The sequence below is a fragment of the Rhinatrema bivittatum genome, chromosome 3 (genome assembly GCF_901001135.1).
Source record: "Rhinatrema bivittatum chromosome 3, aRhiBiv1.1, whole genome shotgun sequence".
Classification (NCBI taxonomy): Eukaryota; Metazoa; Chordata; class Amphibia; order Gymnophiona; family Rhinatrematidae; genus Rhinatrema; species Rhinatrema bivittatum.
Window position 1 is genome coordinate 319,852,391 of NC_042617.1, and position 18,859 is coordinate 319,871,249.

At 49.9% G+C, this 18,859-nt stretch overlaps 1 protein-coding gene across 2 annotated transcripts in view; it reads left to right on the plus strand.

Annotated features, from left to right (window-relative positions):
* REV3L (REV3 like, DNA directed polymerase zeta catalytic subunit) overlaps nucleotides 1-18,859 on the plus strand; it is a 720,104-nt gene that overhangs the window by 510,649 nt on the left and 190,596 nt on the right. For both annotated transcript variants that reach the window (XM_029595253.1, XM_029595254.1), the window contains exons 21-22: nucleotides 16,200-16,318; nucleotides 17,714-17,855. In XM_029595253.1, the coding sequence (XP_029451113.1) occupies nucleotides 16,200-16,318; nucleotides 17,714-17,855 (261 nt within the window). The remainder of the gene's footprint in view (nucleotides 1-16,199; nucleotides 16,319-17,713; nucleotides 17,856-18,859) is intronic.

The following is an 18,859-nucleotide window of genomic DNA, read 5'->3' on the forward strand; positions in this document are numbered from 1 at the left end:
CTCACGTCACGTCATGCTTGGCTCTCTACTCCCGGTACACTCGCAGCTGTGGTCAGTCGCTGCCGCCTCGTTCCTCCTGGCTCCCTGTGCTCCACATGTCCTCCCTTTAAAGGGCCAATGGCGGGAACTTCAAGCTCGCCCATGGCTGATGACATCACTGGCCCGGGACTACCTCCAGCCGGGACTACCTCCAGCCACCACTAACCGACTTGACAACGAGTTCCCTGGTTCTTTTCTGGTGCTTGCTCCAGTAGTCCGGACCTGTTGTTCCTGCTCTTCAAATACCTGCGCTTCTCATCAGTATCCTGTCTTGGCGCTTCCCGCTCCTTGGGGTCTGGCTCAGCGCTTTCACACCTGGGACCCTGTCTCTGTGCTTCCCGCTCCTCAGGGCCTGGCTCAGCACCTCTATACTTGGGACCCTGCCGTGGCGCTTCCCGCTCCGCGGGACCAGCCTCAGCGCTTTTACATCGGAGATCCTGCTTCAGTGCTTTCACTCTTCAAGACCTGGCTCAGCGCTGCTACATCAAGAGATCCTGTCACAGGGCTTCCGCCCCTCGGGGTCTGGGTCAGAGCTTCTACGTCACAAGACGCTTCCTCTATGCTTCTGCTCTAGACCCGTCTCAGCGCTTCGACAATACCGAACTGTCTCTGTGCCCCCACTCCTCGGGGCACCTCTCCGCGCTTCTGCATCACAAGGCACTGTTAACTGCACTGTTGTTTCCCAGGCAGTCTCTCTGCGCTACTACTCTACTCGTACCGGCTACAGCGGATCCCCTGCTCTAGCCCTGCTTCAGCATACCACTATACAAGCCTCAGCTTCTGCACTTCTTCTCCTCAGGGCCTCTCCCACATGGCCCTGCTCTATTGTCTTCGGAACTGTGGTGGCCTTTCACCCCCTTGAGGCTTTCTCTCCCTCTCACTCCGAGAGTACCTCGGTCTTGGTCTGTACCTAACCTCACTGACACTCTCTGCTTTCAGCTGCTTACTCTCTTCTGGACCAGCCACACAGAGGTGCTAAGACCAGCCGGCCCCAGCACCCAAGAGGGCAACCTGCAGGGAACGAGGGCCAGTACTGGCGAAATTCCTGTTTGCCTCTGTTCCCGGCCAGCCTCACCTCCCAACGGTGGGGATCTGCGGGGCCCAACCCCTCAGGTAGCGTCAACCCCACCTCTGGCCAAGGGTCCACAAATCCTAACAGATTGCCAAGTCCATGGACCCGGGGAGGCCTCAGCAATACAGGCCATTCCTGGCCTGGCACAAAAGATCATCGAACAAAAGATCCTGGAAACTCTGGCGGCTGCAGTAGAGAATTTGAGCACCTGATTGGACGCCGCCATAGCGGTAACCACATCGTCTCCCAGGCCCAAACCTCGGCTTCCATGCTAGTCTCACAGCTGACCGTTCCATTGCCTGCACTTCCACGTTTCTCTGAGAACTCCCTGTTGTGCAGGGGTTTTCTGAACCAATGTAACTTCTGCCTGCAACCAGCTTATTTCCCCAGACGTGATTACTAAAACCACCTACATCCTTTCTCTCCTGGATGGCAAGGCCTTGGCCTGGGCCTCACCTCTCTGGAAGTGTGCGGACCCGGTCCTCCGAGACCTGCCCGGGTTTCTTGCCTTGTTCCGCTCTGTCTTCGATTTCCCAGGCAGACAATCCGCATCCGGATCCACGCTCCTTCACCTCTGGTAGGACACCAGGTCCCTGGCAGACTATGTCATAGAGTTTCAGACCCTGGCTTCAGAGCTACACTGAGACCTTGATTGTCTTCGATCCATCTTTCTCGAGGGAATGAGCTCTCGATTCAAAGACGAGTTGGTGGCCCGCAAACTGCCTGCATCCCTGGACTCTCTTATTGATCTCACTGGGCAGATTGATCGGCATCTCCAGGAGCGTTCGCAGGAATTACAGGCTTCCAAGAAATTTATGGCGAGCTTGCGCCGCATCCAAGGCTCTTCTTCTCCCAAGGTGGACTCTGCCCCCAATGCAAGACTGGAGATGAGCGCATGCAAATGGGTTGAGGTAAGCTCTCTCCCGAAGAATGATGCCAACGTCAGCTATCTGGTAAATCCGGACATGCTCTGGCCGCCTGCCCTGGGCGTCCAGGAAACTCCCGGGCCTAGGTTCGGCAGGAGGACTGCTCCTAGGCCTGACTTCTCCATCTCCTCCATTAACAGTTCCGGTTTCGGTCAAGGTGGACAATCAAGAGTTCCATACCTTGGCTCTTGTGGACTCAGGAGCTGGTGGTAACTTTATTTTGAAGCAGTTGACAGAGCACCTTCGGATTCCCACCATCCGCACCCCAGTGCCTCTGCTCCTTTCGTCTATCCACAGTGAATACTTGCCTGGATGGGTCACCCATACTACGACTCCACTTCATCTCCGTACTGGGTCCCTGCATGTGCAGTCCATCACTTTTCATGTTCTGGATAAGACCATACACCCGGTGGTCTTGGGCTTGCCGTGGCTACTACAGCATAACCCCCAGTTTGACTGGGCCATCTTGCAACTCTCCCGCTGGGAACCCTCCTGCCATTCCAACTATTTGGAGCCTGTCTCGCCCTGGCTTTGTCTTAGTACTGCGCTCCTTCTTCCTGGCCTTCCTCCTCAATATTTGGCCTTTGCAGATGTGTTCTCCAAAAAGGCCGCTGACATTCTGCCTCCGCATCGAGCCTACGATTGTGCTATCAACTTGCTGCCCAATACTGAATCCCCTCGGGGCAGAATTTACCCGCTGTCGCTCACCGAAATTCAGGCCATGTCGGAGTACATCCGTGAGAACCTGGCCAAAGGGTTCATCCGACCCTCCAAGTCTCCCGCCGAAGCAGGTTTTTTCTTTGTGGGGAAAAAAGGTGGTTCCCTCTGTCCCTCCATTGACTACTGAGGTTTGAATGAGATCACCCAGAAGGACCGTTATCCTCTTCCCTTCATTGCCGAACTTTTAGATAGGCTCCAAGAGGCCAAAACTTTTTCCAAACTGGATCTCAGGGGAGACTATAACCTGGTTCGCATCCGTGAGGGAGATGAATGGAAGACAGCTTTTAATACTAGGGACGTCCACTATGAATATCTCGTGATGCCATTTGGCCTTTGCAACGCCCTGGCTGTGTTCCAGAACTTAATGAATGAGGTCTTCAGGAATATGATACACCACGACACATTGGTATATCTCGACGACATTTTAGTGTTTTCCAAAGATCTACAAAGCCACCGCCAAGACGTCTCCCGCGTCCTCCAGTGCCTCCGAGACAATCAACTATACGTTAAATTGGAAAAATGTTCATTTGAGCAGGAGACTGTCCCTTTTCTTGGATACATCGTCTCGAGTCAAGGCTTCAGAATGGACCCTAAGAAGCTAAAAAGCAATCGAGACTGGCCTCAGCCCACGGGCCTTCGGTCTCTACAAAGATTTCTTGGCTTTGCCAATTATTATCAGTTCTTCATCCATCACTACTCTACTCTGACTGCACCCCTTATGGCCATGACCCGCAAGGGGGCTAATCCATCTCACTGGTCACCAGAGGCCGTGACTGCTTTCCAGGACCTCAAAGCCGCCTTTCTCCGTGAGCCTTGTCTCCGACATCTTGATCCCAGATGCCCATTTATTGTCGAGGTCGACGCCTCTGCCAAGGGAATTGGGGCGGTTTTAAGCCAGTACTCTGCTAATCACACCTTACATCCATGCTCCTTTTTTTCCAAATGCTTTTCTCCAGCTGAGCGGAACTATGCTATAGGAGATAAGGAGCTCCTGGTGATTGTTAGCCTTCGAGGAGTGGCGCCCCTGGCTCGAGGGAGCTCAGCATCAAATCACTGTATACACCGGCCACAATAACCTTGAGTACCTGCACCGGACCCAGCCCTTGAATCACTGTCAGGCCCGCTGAGCCCTTTTTTTCACCCGATTTAATTTCCTGCTGCGCTACCAACCAGCCGACAAGAACCGCCGGGCTGATGCCCTCTCAAGGTCCTTTGTCCCGGAGGATGTTCCAGACCCTCCACGGCACATTATTGACCCTGCTAAGGTCATCTTGGCAGCCACATACCCGGTCCAAGCTGGGAAGACGGTGGTCCCGCACCAGCTGCGCCGGAGGGTTCTCCACTGGGCTCATAATTCCCTTATCACAGAGCACCCCGGGCAGTCCAGGACCTTGGCCACCCTCCAGTGGTTTTATTGGTGGCCGACCATGAGGAAGGATGCACAGGCCTATGTGGAGTCTTGCCCTACTTGCGCTCGCCACAAGCCTCCGGTGGAACGCCCGTGGGGTCTTTTGCAACCTCTGCCTATCCCTAGTGAGCCGTGGACCCACATTGCGATGGATTTTATTGTTGACCTTCCACCTTCCGGTGGCAACAACACCATCTGGGTCATTGTGGACCGCTTTTCTAAAATGGCCCACTTTGTTGCTCTGCCTGGCCTTCCATCAGCTCCGCAACTCATTCAGTTATTTATTCGTCATGTGTTCCGGCTCCATGGACTCCCTAAGCACATTCTTTCTGACCGCGGAGTTCAGTTTACAGCCCGATTCTGGAGGTCTCTCTGTAAAAAAAAATTCAACGTCTCCCCGGATTTCACTCTGCATATCACCCCCAAGCCAATGGGCAAGTGGAGAGAACCAACAGGACACTCAAGCAATTTCTTCGTGCTTATGTTAACCTCTGGCAAAACAACTGGGCAGATCTCCTTCTTTGGGTGGAGTTGGCTTTAAGCTCTCATCCATTTTCATCCACCAGCTCCTCACCTTTTCAGGTAGTCTATGGATGTCAACCTCTTGCTCAGTTACTGCTTCCCTTGTCTGTTCCATCACCAGCGGCTCAGTCAACCACCCAGGAATTACATCAGCTCTGGAACAGTACAAAGCAGTTACTACATAAAGCAGCCCAAAAGGCCAAGAAGTTCTTCCATGCTCATCACCGTGTAGGCCCTCAGTTCAAACCGGGTGACAAGTTGTGGCTCAGCACCCGATTTATCCATCTCAAGCTCCCATTTTCATGCTTCGCACCCCAATACATCGGCCCCTTCTCAGTGTCCACTGTTTGGTTTTGGTTACCTACAAGTTCTGGCTTCCACCTTCACTTAAGATCCACAACGCCTTCCATGTATCTTTGCTAAAACCCTTGGTATTATCCAGATTCTCCAAGAAGCTGCCCGAGCCACAACCACTGTCATCTGAAGCAGATGTGATATACCAAGTACAGGATGTTCTTGATGTACGGAAACGCAGCAAGAAATGGGAATACCTTCTTTCATGGGAAGGCTTCAGACCGGAGGAAAATAATTGGGAACCAGCCACCAATATTCTAGATAAGAATCTCATCAAGCAATTCCATGCCACCCATCCTTTGAAACCGAAACCCCCGGGAGAAGGGTTTAGGAGGGGGGGTACTGTTATGGCCACTGGCCGCATCCACCCACAGCCGGCTCAACTCACATCATGTCATGCTTGGCTCTCTACTCCCGGGACACTCACGGCTGTGGCCAGTTGCTGCCGCGCGCATTCCTCCTGGCTCCCTGTGCTCCACGTGGCGGCAGGAATGCTGCTGACCAGCGTTCCGACCCTGGGCCTCCCTAGGCGCGCACGCACCAACTGTCCTCCCTTTAAAGGGCCAATGGTGGGGAACTTCAGGCTCGTCTCTGGCTGATGACATCACTGGCCCGGGATATTTAAGGACTACCTCCAGCCACCACTAACCGACTTGGCAACGAGTTCCCTGGTTATCTTCTGGTGCTTGCTCCAATACTCCGGACCTGTTGTTCCAACTCTTCGGATACCTGCGCTTCTCGTCCGTATCCTGTCTCAGCACATCCCACTCCCCGGGGTCTGGCTCAGTGCTTCCAAACCTGGGACCCTGTCTCGGTGCTTCCCGCTCCTCAGGGCCTGGCTCAGCGCCTCTACACTTCAGTCCCTGCCACGGCGCTTCCCGCTCCGCGGGACCAGCTTCACCACTTTTACATCGGAGATCCTGCTTCAGTGCTTTCACTCTTCAAGACCTGGCTCAGCGCTGCTACATCAAGAGATCCTATCACGGCGCTTCTGCCCCTCGGGGCCTGGGTCAGAGCTTCTATGTCACAAGAAGCTGCCTCTACACTTCTGCTCTAGACCCGTCTCAGCACTTCAACATTACTGAACTGTGTCTCTCTGCCCCCGCTCATTGGGGCACCTCTCAGCGCTTCTACATCACAAGGCACTGTTACTGTACTGCTGTTTCCCAGGCAGTCCCTCTGCACTACTACTCTACTCGTACAGGCTACAGCATATCTCCCGCTCTAGCAGTGCTTCAGCATACCACTATACAAGCCTCGGCTTCTGCACTTCCTCTCCTCAGGGTCTCTCCCACGTGGTCCTGCTCTACGGTCTTCGGAACTATGGTGGCCTTTCACCCCTTGAGGCTTTCTCTCACTCTCCCTCTGAGAGTACCTTGGTCTTGGACTATACCTAACCTCATTGACACTCTCTGCTTCCAGCCGCCTACTCTCTCCGAGACCAGCCACACAGAGGTGCTCCTAAGACCAGCCGGCCCCAGCGCCCAAGGGCTCAACCTGCGGGGAACGAGGGCTAGTACTGGCAAAGTTCCTGTTTGCCTCTGTTCCTGGCCAGCCTTGTCTCCCGAGGGTGGGACCTGCGGGGCCCAACCCCTCAGGTAGCATCAACCCCACCTCGGGCCAAGGGTCCACAAATCCTAAGAAGCAGTTTTCTCCATTTGCATGAAAGAGAAGTTCAAGATGATTTCCTTAGACACCTTACTGCTCCTAATAAACAAAGGGAACTGGCTGTGTTCTCTGGAGATGAAGGAAGCATAAATTCAATCACAGGAAGTATCTCAATATATTGCTCTGCCATTTGGCTTAGCATCAGCTCCCCAAGTATTCATGGCATAAGGCCAGGACCCCTATCAATTAAGTATCAGTTATGATAAAGTAGCTGCAAAACAAGAGTTCCTCGAAAGGAAATTAAAACAAGCTGACATACATTCTCATCAACTTTTTAGGGTTATGGTCTGAATAGGCCAGATTTTCCTAATGATATGGGACTCCCTACTGCAGAGACCTTTGCTGTCTATTTTACTCAAAAGATTGATGATAGGCCATCTTGTAAAATTCCTTTTGGATATCATTTGAACCTGTTCTTGAGAGCATTGAGACTGCTAGTAATAGTACTAAGGCCCTTAGTAGCTCATTTACGCAGTTTAATAAGATTTCTCAGGTTGGTTTATAATGCTTGCCTTGATCAAGGCAAAGTTCCTCCCATGTTAAAGTAGGCGCTAATTAGGCCTGTTCTAAAGGATGGTAGACTTGATCATAGTTATTTACAAAACTATAGACCTATCTCCAAATTACCTTTTCTTTCTAAGATCATAGAAAAAGTTGTGCATAACCAGTTATCTAATTTTCTGACCAAGGTGAATGCTCTTCAACCCATATAATCTGGCTTTAGGCTGCTGAATAACCCAGCTATCTAAAAGCCGGATAAGTTTATCTAGTTAACTTTAGGGCAGGTCTCCAGCACAACCTGGCCTAAAGATTTCCCATGTTCAGTACATGGGAGAATAGAAGCACAAAGGAACAGGAAGTAAAACTTATCTTGGCAGCTTCCCCCTGCTCTCTTTGGCTGCTGGCTCAATAATAATCGACCTCTACATAAGAACATAAGATGTGCCATACTGGGTCAGACCAAGGGTCATAAGCCCAGTATCCTGTGTCCAGCAGTGGTCAATCCAAGTCGCAAGTACCCAAAACATTAGATCGCAAGCTACTAATCCTTATTGATTAATAGCAGTTTAGGAACTTATCCAAAAGTTTTTTAAACCCAGTTACACTAATTGCCATAACCACATCCTCTGGCAATGAATTCCAAAGCTTAATTATGCGTTGAGTAAAAAAGATTTTTCTCCAGTTTGTTTTAAATGAGCTACTTGCTAACTTCATGGATGGCCCCCTAATCCTTATATTATCCAACAGAGTAAATAACAGATTCACATTTACCTGTTCAAGACCTTTAATGATTTTTAGACCTCCTATCATATTCCTCTTCAGCAGTCTCTTCTCCAAGCTGAACAGCCCTAACTTCTTCAGCCTTTCCTCTTAGGGGAGCTCATTCCATCCCTTTGATCATTTTGGTCGCCCTTCTCTGTACTTTCTCCAGTGCAACTATATATTTTTTTAAGATGTGGCGACCAGAACTGCACACAGTATTCAAGGTGCGGTCTCACCATGGAGTGACACAGAGGCATTATGACAAACACCATTTTATTCACCATTCCCTTCCTAATAATTTCTAACATTGTTTGCTTTTTTGAATGCCACAGTACACTGAGCTGACGATTTCAATGTATTATCCACTATGACACCTAGATCTCTTTCCTGGGTGGTAACTCCTAATGTGGAACCTAACATCATGTAACTGCAGCAAGGGTTATTTTTCCCTATATGCATCACCTTGCATTTATCCACATTAAATTTCATCTGCCATTTGGACGTTCAGTCTTCCAATCTCACAGGGTCCTCCTGTAATTTATCACAATCCACTTGAGATTTAACTAATCTGCATACTTTTGTGTCATTCGCAAATTTAAGTACCTCACTCATCATGCCCCTTTCCAGATCATTTATACATATATTAAAAAGCACCGGTCCTAGTTCAGATCCCTGAGGCACTCCACCGTTTAGGTTTTTCCACTCTGAAAACTGATCATTTAACCCTACTCTCTGTTTCCTGTCTTTTAACCAGTTTGCAGTCCACAAATGGATATCGCCTCCTATCCCATGACTTTTTAGTTTTCTTAGAAGACTCTCATGAGGGACTTTGTCGAACGCCTTCTGAAATTCCAAATACACCACATCTACTGGTTCACCTTTGACCACATGTTTATTCACCTCTTCATAAAAATGTAGGAGATTTGTGAGGCAAGACTTCCCTTGGGTAAATCCATGCTGGTTGTGTCCCATTAAACCATGTCTGTCTAAACGTTTTGTGATTTTTTTCTTTATAATAGTTTCCACAATTTTTCCCGGCACTGAAGTCAGTCTCACCAGTCTATGGATTACCCCTGGAGCCCTTTTTAAATAGCAGGGGTTTCACTGGCTACTCTTCAGTCTTCAGGTACAATGGATGATTTTAATTATAGGTTACAAATTTTTACTAATAGATCTGGAATTTCATTTTTGAGTTCTTTCAGAGCCCCGGCGTGTCAACCATCCGGTCCAGGTGATTTACTACTCTTCAGTTTGGTCTACTACATCTTCCAGGTTCACCATAATTTGGTTCAGTTCATCTGAATCATCACCCTTGAAAACCATCTCTAGAACCGGTATCTCCCCAACATCCTCTTAAGTAAACACCGAAGCAAAGAACTTGTTTAATCTTTCTGCGATGGCCTTATCTTTCTTAAGTGCCCCTTTAACCCCTCGATCATCCAACAGTCCAACAGACTCCCTCACAGGCTTTCTGCTTCAGATATATTTTTAAAAGATTTTATGATGAATTTTTGCCTCTCCTGCTAACTTCTTTTCAAATTCTTTCTTAATCTGTCTTATCAATGTCTTAGATTGAACTTGCCATTGCTTATACTTTATCCTATTTTCTTCTGATGGATCCTTCTTCTGATTTTTGAAGGAAGATCTTTTGGCTAAAATAGCCTCTTTCACCTCACACTTTAACCATGCTGGCAATCATTTGACCTGCCTTCCACCTTTCTTAATATGTGGAATACATCTGGACTGTGCTTCTGCCTGATTCGTGGTGCCATGAACCTTCATTTGCAACTTCCCAGGTTTCCCCTTCACCCATTCATCTAGTGATAATCTTCAGCCACATTCCCTCCAAAATCTAGTAAGCAAAGTTGCTTACCTGTAAAAGTTGCTCTCTGTAGACAACAGGACAAATCAGCCACACAATTGGGGATGTCATCGGATGATGCTGAAATGGAAAAATTCTCTCAGAGCATGCATGGGGTTTCCTGTCCTACCACCGCTGTGCAAGTCTAATTTTCAGCTTCACAGGGAGAAGGGTGGGATTGTGCAGCTGATTTGTCCTGCTGTCTACGGAGAACACCTGTTACAGGTAAATAACTTTGCTTACTAGATTTTGGAGGGAATGTGGCTGAAGATTATCACTGGCTGAATGGGTGAAGGGAGATCCCTGGGAAGTTGCAAATGAAGGCTCATGGCAGCACAGCTCAGGTAGAGGTCGGGTATTATTGAGCCAGCAGGCAAAGAGAGCAGGGGAACGCTGCCAAGAAAAGTTTTACTTCCCTGTACGTACCAGGATCAGTCCAGACTGCTGGGTTATGCCTCCCCTCCAGCAGATGGAGTCAGAGAGAAAACTGAAACACCCCCTAGATATACTAGTGTACCACCTGCGATCCGTCAGTATTTTCTCTGACTCTAGCAGATTGAGAGGCATAACCTGCGGTCCTTTCCTGGTCAGGTTGTTTGTAATGGGAATTGCTCTTTTGACTGGAACAAATAGTTACTTACCTCCAGGTCTCTGTTGGTCAGGTTTGTCTGTTTAGTTTGGCGCAGCGCAAAGCTCAGTTGCGGGGCAGGCACAGAGGGCATTGCCCTCCTTGAATTTCCTGGATTAGTGCGTCCCAGTAGGTTGGGGGAGAGTTTACCGGTGGGCCGGACACCCTCCCCCCCAATGTCCCAGGGTCCATTACCCTGAAGGGGGTTTTAAAAAATAAATAAATAAAAAAAATAAAAGATTAAAGTTTTTGCTTTTAGTGCTCCAGAGCCACTTAAGACCTGTTGGTGACAGGCAGTGAGCTCTCCTTTTACAGCCCCGGCCTGCCGTGCCTCTGTGGACTCCGGAGGGGGTGGCTGTGTCACCCGGCGCGTGTTAGGAGGCAGACTTACCTGCCTGCTGCGTTTTGGCGCACTTTCATTGACTGCTCCGTTTTCAGCCCGGGATGCCGCGATCTTCGGCCTGCATTGCCTGCGGGGGGGCGGGGGCGCGACTCTCCCGAGAGGGTCTCTGTTCCCAATGTCTCCCCGGGGGCGAGGGACCCTCTCGGGGGCCGAGTGCTGCCCGCAGCGGCTCCTCTCCGACTTCTTCATCGCGGCAGGGCAGGCCACCGAGCACTTGATCTTCGGCCCCTCCTTCCTCGGGGAGGAGGGCGGCGGCCATCTTGGCCACGCGGCAGTCGGAGCTATCAGCGTCGGAGGAGGGTTCCTCCCCTCCACCTTCTCCTCCCGACTTAAGCCCGCGAACTCCGTCCGTTTCGGAGGACCCTCAATCCCCTCCCCCTTCTGGTGCAATTAAGCAAAATTTAAAGAAGTCGGTGCCTTTTTCGTCTGAATTTGTGCTTTTAATGCACAAAGCTTTCTTGCAGGCAGAGGCAGGATGGGAGGCTGAAGGCCCTCCCCGCCCCAAGATTCCCAGGATCGTGGTGGATCAGGGGAGCACGGGGGCTAGTGACCCTCGCCCGCCAGATCAGGGAAGCGCAGGGGGTTGTGGCCCTGCCTGCGGGGGGGGGGGGCTACCGGTCAAGGGGACCAAGATTTCATGACGGATCCTCCAGGGGCACCGGATTCGTTAGTAGGGGGCGATCAGGGATCAGTTGAGGGGGACGACCCCCAGGTACTCCGGTTATTCGGAAAGGAGGAGTTGAGCTTCTTGATTCTTCATGTCCTGAAGGAGTTGGAGCTTACGGCCCCGCATCAGGAAGGCAGACACTTCTACGGGGGATGTGGCTATGGCGGGCCTGAAGGCCCCCCCTCAATCTTTTCCCTTCCATCCTAAGGTTTTACAGCTTGTATCCAAGGAATGGGAGCTCCCAGAAGCCTCGTTGCGAGTGAGCAGGGCCATGGAGAAGCTGTATCCCCTACCAGCGGAATCCCTGGATCTCCTGAAGACCCCCTCGGTGGATTCGGCGGTTACGGCCGTAGTTAAGCATACAACCATCCCCGTCACGGGGGGGATAGTCCTCAAAGATCTCCAGGATCGCAAGTTGGAGATATTGTTAAAGCGCATTTTTGAGGTGGCAGCCTTAGGTGTCTGGGCGGCGGCGTGCAGCAGTCTTGTGCAGAGGGCCAACCTGCGCTGGGTTCAGCAACTACTTACTACGCAGGAGCTTCCACTGGCCGAGGCGGAGCAGGCCAACTGTGTGGAGGCTGCAGTCGCATATATGGCGGATGCCTTATATGATTTGTTGCGGACTTCGGCTCGTATTATGTCCTCTGCAGTTTCCGCGAGACGGTTACTGTGGCTACGTCGTTGGTCGGCGGACGCTTCCTCCATGGCACGGCTAGGTTCTTTTCCCTTTAAGGGTAAGCTGTTGTTCGGCGACGAGTTAGATCAGCTCATTAAGGACCTGGGAGATAATAAGGTTTACAAGTTGCCGGAGGATAAGCCGCGTCAATCTCGGTCTTTCGGGAATGCCAGAGCTCGTTTTCGGGGTCAACAGCGGTTCCGTATGGGAAGGGGTGGCTCCTTTTCCCAGAAGCAGCAGGCGACGAGGTCCCAGTCTTGGTCTCCTTCCTTTCATGCAGGAGGCCTCCGCGCGTGGGATCCTTGCAGAGTTTCGCTTCCAACAAGCCAGCTCTATGAAGGCGCGCAGGCCCATTCCTCCGTCCAGTTCATCGGGGGTCGGCTGTCCCGGTTTTGGGAGGAGTGGGTCAAGATAACTTTGGATCAATGGGTCCTCGACGTTGTTCGGCACGGTTACGAGTTGGATTTTGCGCGTCCCCTCCGGGATCTTTTTATGATATCGCCATGCGGTCCTCCGGAAAAGCGGCTGGCTGTCGCTCAAACCGTTGACCGTTTGCGAACTCTGGGGGCGGTAGTGCCGGTTCCGCCGGCCCAGCACAGGACTGGTCGGTATTCCATATACTTCCTGGTTCCGAAAAAGGAGGGCACGTTCCGACCAATCCTGGATCTCAAGGGAGTGAACAAGGCGTTACGTGTTCCTCTATTCCGTATGGAGACGCTAAGGTCTGTTATTGCGGCCGTCCACAAGGGAGAGTATTTGGCTTCTTTGGATCAGACCGAGGCGTATCTTCACATTGGAATCCGAGAACGTCATCAGAAATACTGTGGTTCATGGTGTTGGGAAACCATTACCAGTTTTGTGCCCTTCCGTTCAGATTGGCGACCGCTCCACGAGTGTTCACCAAGGTTCTCGTAGTGGTGGCAGCTTCTCTACGTCGTCAAGGAATCCTGGTACATCCCTATCTCGACGACTGGCTCATTCGGGCAAAGTCGGAAGCATCGTGCATACGGGCGGTTTGCTTGGTAGTGCAGCAACTCCAGTCGTTGGGTTGGGTAGTCAACTTTGCGAAGAGCCGACTGGAACCGACCCATCAGTTGGAATTTTTGGGCGCCCGCTTCGATACCTTGACGGGCAGGGTTTTTCTGCCACATCAGCGCATGGTCAATCTAATGACACAAGTGCGGAACCTGATGGATCTTCAGAAGATATCTACGGCATGGGATTATTTACAGGTCATTGGTCATGTGGTGTCTACTCTAGAGATGGTACCGTGGGCTTTTGTGCATATGCGACCATTACAAAGAGCTCTTCTTTCTCGCTGGGATCCCAGATCCGAGGATTACGGGCTGGAGTTACCTTTGCTGGAACCGTCCCGTTCCAGTCTCTCTTGGTGGCTAACCCTGGATCATCTTCTGCAAGGAGTGGACCTGGAGCCTCCGTCTTGGATAGTGGTGACGACGGACGCCAGCCTCTCCGGCTAGGGGGCAGTGTGCCAGTCCCAAGCGGTTCAAGGGACATGGTCTGCGCTCCAGTCCTCCTGGTCCATCAATCGCTTGGAGACCAGAGTGGTACGTGTGGCCTTGCGTCTCCTCCTCCCGATTTTGCGCGGTCGAGCAGTACGCATTGTGTCAGACAACGCGACCACAGTGGCGCACATAAATCGGCAAGGCGGAACAAAAAGTCGGGCGGTGGCGACAGAGGCAGCGTTGCTGATGGCCTGGGCGGAACGTCATTTATCACGCATCGCGGCCACCCACATAGCAGGAGTGGACAATGTTCAGGCAGATTACCTCAGTCGGCAGCATCTAGATCCAGGAGAGTGGGAGCTGTCGGCAGAGGCGATGGATCTCATCACCCAGCGTTGGGGGGTTCCGCGATTGGACTTGATGGCGACTCGGCTAAATGCAAAAGCGGCATGTTTCTTCAGCCGCAGGCGGGAACACGGCTCGGAAGGCGTAGATGCATTGGTGCTTCCGTGGCCTCGTCGCATACTTCTTTATGTGTTCCCTTCGTGGCCCCTAGTGGGGAAGATGTTACGGCGCATAGAGTACCATCGAGGTCTGGTGATTCTCGTGGCACCGGAGTGGCTGCGTCGCCCGTGGTTTGCGGATCTCGTCAATATGGCAGTGGACGGTCCACTGCGGCTGGGCCATCTTCCAAATCTCCTCCGTCAGGGTCTGGTATTTTTCGATCTGGCGTATCGCTTTTGTCTGGCGGCTTGGCTTATGAGCGGAGGCAGCTAAGGAAGAAAGGTTATTCGGACGCGGTGATTGCCACTCTCCTGCGGGCGCGCAGATCTTCCACTACGCTTACTTATGCTAGGGTTTGGAAAGTTTTTCACTCCTGGTGTGGTGCTCTAGCTATTTCATCCCAACATTCGTCAGTGGGGCATATCCTTACGTTCCTCCAAGACGGCCTGAAGAAAGGTTTGGCATACAACTCGCTTAGGGTTCAAGTGGCAGCTCTGGGGTGCTTCAGAGGTAAGGTCGAGGGGTTCTCCCTTGCATGTCATCCAGATGTTGCCTGGTTTTTAAGTGGTGTTCAGAACTTGCGTCGTCCGGTGAGGATTCCCTGTCCTTTCTGGAACTTGAACCTGGTTCTCCGTGGTCTGTGCGCGGCTCCTTTTGAGCCTATTAAGACGGCCTCACTGAAGGACCTAACTCTTAAGACGGTATTCCTGGTGGCCATTACGTCAGCTCTTCGTGTTTCGGAACTGCAGGCTCTTTCTTGCAGGGAACCGTTCTTGCGTATTTCGGCATTAGGAGTCTCCTTACGCACCGTTCCATCCTTCTTGCCAAAGATGGTTTCGGTGTTTCATGTTAATCAGACAGTGGAATTACCTTCCTTTTTGGAGGAGGAGCTGCAGTCTTCTCAAGGTTGGGAATTGAGGCGTTTGGATGTCTGTCGGGTTCTCCTGCGGTATTTGGAGATTACCAACGAGTTTCGGAGGTCAGATCATCTCTTTGTGTTGTGGAATGGTCCCAAGAAGGGTCTTCAGGCATCCAAGACTACTATCGCACGCTGGTTGAAGGGCGCAATAGCGTCCACGTATATTGGCTGTGGTAAGCCTGTTCCTGATGGGCTTAAGGCTCATTCGTTGCGTTCCCAAGCGGCTTCGTGGGCAGAAAACCAGTTGGTGTCTTGCCAAGAGATATGCAGGGCGGCCACTTGGAAATCCTGGCATACGTTTGCCAGGCATTATCGCTTGGATGTTCATGGTCCACCTGCGGAGTCTTTTGGGAGCAGCGTGATTCGAGCAGGACTCTCAGGGTCCCACCCCAGTTAAGGCGGCTTGGGTACATCCCAGCAGTCTGGACTGATCCTGGTACGTACAGGGAAAGGAAAATTAGTTTCTTACCTGATAATGTTCGTTCCTGTAGTACCAAGGATCAGTCCAGACGCCCGCCCACGTTTTCTGGGAGTCCGCTCGTGTTCAAGAATTCTCAATGATAGATTATATTTACAGCTGTTTCGACGGTAAGTTCTCGTTGTGTTGTGTGGTACTGCACATTTTATGTTGTCTTTGTTGTTTCTTGTTTGTCAAGGAAGTTACTGCTTGATCTGGTCAATGAGTATAAAGAAAATTTAAAAAGATTGGGGGCAGTGGCTACAGTGGTCCTGTCGTTACTTCTGCTTTGATATCACATATACTGAGGGATCGCAGGTGGTACACTAGTATATCTAGGGGGTGTTTCAGTTTTCTCTCTGACTCCATCTGCTGGAGGGGAGGCATAACCCAGCAGTCTGGACTGATCCTTGGTACTACAGGAACGAAAATTATCAGGTAAGAAACTAATTTTCCTTTCCTGTTCTCCCAGGTACTGAACAGCAAGTCTCAACTCAGGAAAAGCCTTCAGTAACTCTTCATTAAAAGAAATCGCAGGACTTGTGTGTTTGTATAGTTTGTAAAGGGTGTGACATAACTATTCTTTCTGCAGAAGAGGTTGCAGTACTGCTGTGTTGTAAGTTATTGCTACTTTGCTATTTTGTAGGTTGCTCTGACTAACTATTCCTTTGAGAACGTGGCCTTTCATATTCTTCACCAGCGCTTCCCTCTCTTCTCCTACCGCACCTTGTCAGATTGGTTTGATAACAGGACAGATCTCTACAGGTAATGCTTCAGCCCTATATCCACACTGCTGTACTTTCTACTTAGAAATTATTGTAAATGGAGCTGCCCACAGAATGCTGCAAAAATGTAGCATGTACGGGCCTTTCTCTCCCCCAACCTCAGTTGTAGTATGCAGTGCAGCCCTGCATTTCCTAGAGGGACTAAAAATCCATACATAAAATCAGGGCCGTTTTAGCCTGTCCCTTATAGCATGGACTTCGATGGTAATGCATCATCTGTTGTTGGGCACAGAAAATTTGGGGCTAAGACTGGATAAGTTTTTCACAGTCTGTTGTACATTCATCTGCAGAGCCTGAAGGTGTTCCTAGCAGATAGATAGAGCAAAGGAAATGTCCATAATGAAATTTACTCTGAGGAAAGAAGGCTGATTACTAGAATATCTCAGATGTGTTATGGAGCCAATATCTTTGTGAGAGATATTGTGGAGGGGTTAGAATGAAAAGCTTGTCTTTTTGTAGATAACACTAAGATCTGTACCACAGTGGACATGCTTGAGCGAGTAAATAGAATGGGAAAATGATGGATGAGTGCTTGAGGAGTGGCTGAGTATTGACAGTTAAGACAGAATCCTGCATTTGGGTTACAGAAATCTGAGGAAGCAGTACATGATGGAGGATGAGATGCCGAAGGCACTCAACAGGACAGAGACCTTAGAGTGATCGCATCTGATGAGCTTCAGTTAGGGAAAGTGTGTGATACGGAAGTGGTCAGTGCCAGAGGTATGTTAGGGTACATAAGGAGAAGTATAGCCAGCGGAATAAAGCAGGTAATAATGCCTCTGTACAGGTCATTGGTGAGACCTTCCTTAAGATATTGTGTTCATTTCTGGAGCTATAGACAAGAGTGAGGCAATCCAGAAGCTATCAAAGTGATGAGCTATATGAAATGAGACTTTAAAGACCTAAATATGTATAAACTTATAGTGAAGAGGAGAAGAGTTGGGGGATATGATTGAGACATTCAAAAACAGTGACAGAATTCAGGAAAGCCTAGGACAAGCCCAGAGGATCCCTAACTGTGAAAAAAGCGAGGACAAAGCCAGAGATCAACTGGGGTCAGTAGCATTGCATCAGGAATGACTTTGGGCAGATGGACTAGCACCCTTATTTGTTTCTCTGGTGTCCTATGATCCGCAGCCATTTAAAGATCGAAAAATACTAAATCAGTAACCATTAACAGCTATTCCTTGAGTGCAAATCTTGGCTTTCGAGGGTTCATCACTGTGCTTTTTGGCTGCAGAAGAGATTCCTAGAAATGTATTGCGCATGAAAGCTCTGCACTTCATGTTTCTGCAAGCAAGACACACTGGGTTTTTAGTAGCCACAGAGATAACACATTCTGCCATTGCTAAGCATTGTGTTCTGCTTTGTGCAGATGGAAAATGGTGGATTATTACGTCAGCCGCGTGCGTGGGACTCTCCAGATCTTAGAGCACCTGGACCTTATTGGCAGAACCAGTGAACTGGCACGGCTCTTTGGCATTCAGTTTTTACACGTCCTCACAAGAGGCTCCCAGGTAAGGATGAGGTTCAGCTGATCACCTGTATCTTAAAAATTGGTTGTTGCAGGTTTTCTACGTTTTCACATGATTTTGGTGAATTTGTTTTGATATCTTTCAGCTGTGCATCCAGGCTTTAACTTCCCTGAAAATGTTTACTGTGTTCTGGGTTATTAACTCGCTGCATCCTAAGGATATCAGGATGGCATCGGACAACTTGTCTGGGCCCAGTTCTTCCAGCTCTCTTTTCAGCTCAGTATCCTGAATCAAACTGCCATCTTTTATTTAATTGTAATGATTTCTTTCCTTTTTATGACCTTTGCCAGCCCCAAGGCTGGAGGAGTGCCTGCTCCAAGGTGTACACCATGTTCCTTTCCTCCCCAGGCCTGTGTGTACCATTGCTTTTGCAGCACGCCTATACATGACCTAGCCAGTGCCATCAGATAGGGAATTTGAACTGAGGCATGCGGTATTCTTATTTTTGCCATTAACTTTTTCCTATATCAAGGCCACCGTTTTCTGCTAAATCTCTGCTGCAGGCCAAAAATCACTCACTATATTCATCATCCAAAGTAGAGACAAAGACTTGGAATTTAAATTGACCAGAAATTGAATAGCAAGATATGGGGGGTGGGTAGGTTTGGTGTTTGGATTAAGCCTGGCAATTTATATGTTCATCCACTCAGGATGGGAAAGAGATGCCAAAAATTGACATGACTAAGAAGTGAGAACCAACAAGCAGTCGAGCTTCTAAGGCTGGCAGTGTGAGAGGAATATCTGGGCAGACTGGATGGACCCATTGTCTGCTATTATCTGCTGCTATTACTGAATAGTCTCTGTTTAGAGGGATGGAGGTTGTATGTTGGAAAGCTCCTTCACGGCATTACATAGGGACAATAAAGGTCCCCGCTTAAGAACTCCACTGAGCAGTATGATGTTACCGTATGATCTATGGCAAATATAGACCACTAATGAGGGCAGGAAGGAAACTGTTGATCCTGTAGGAGGGAATAGTGACAAGA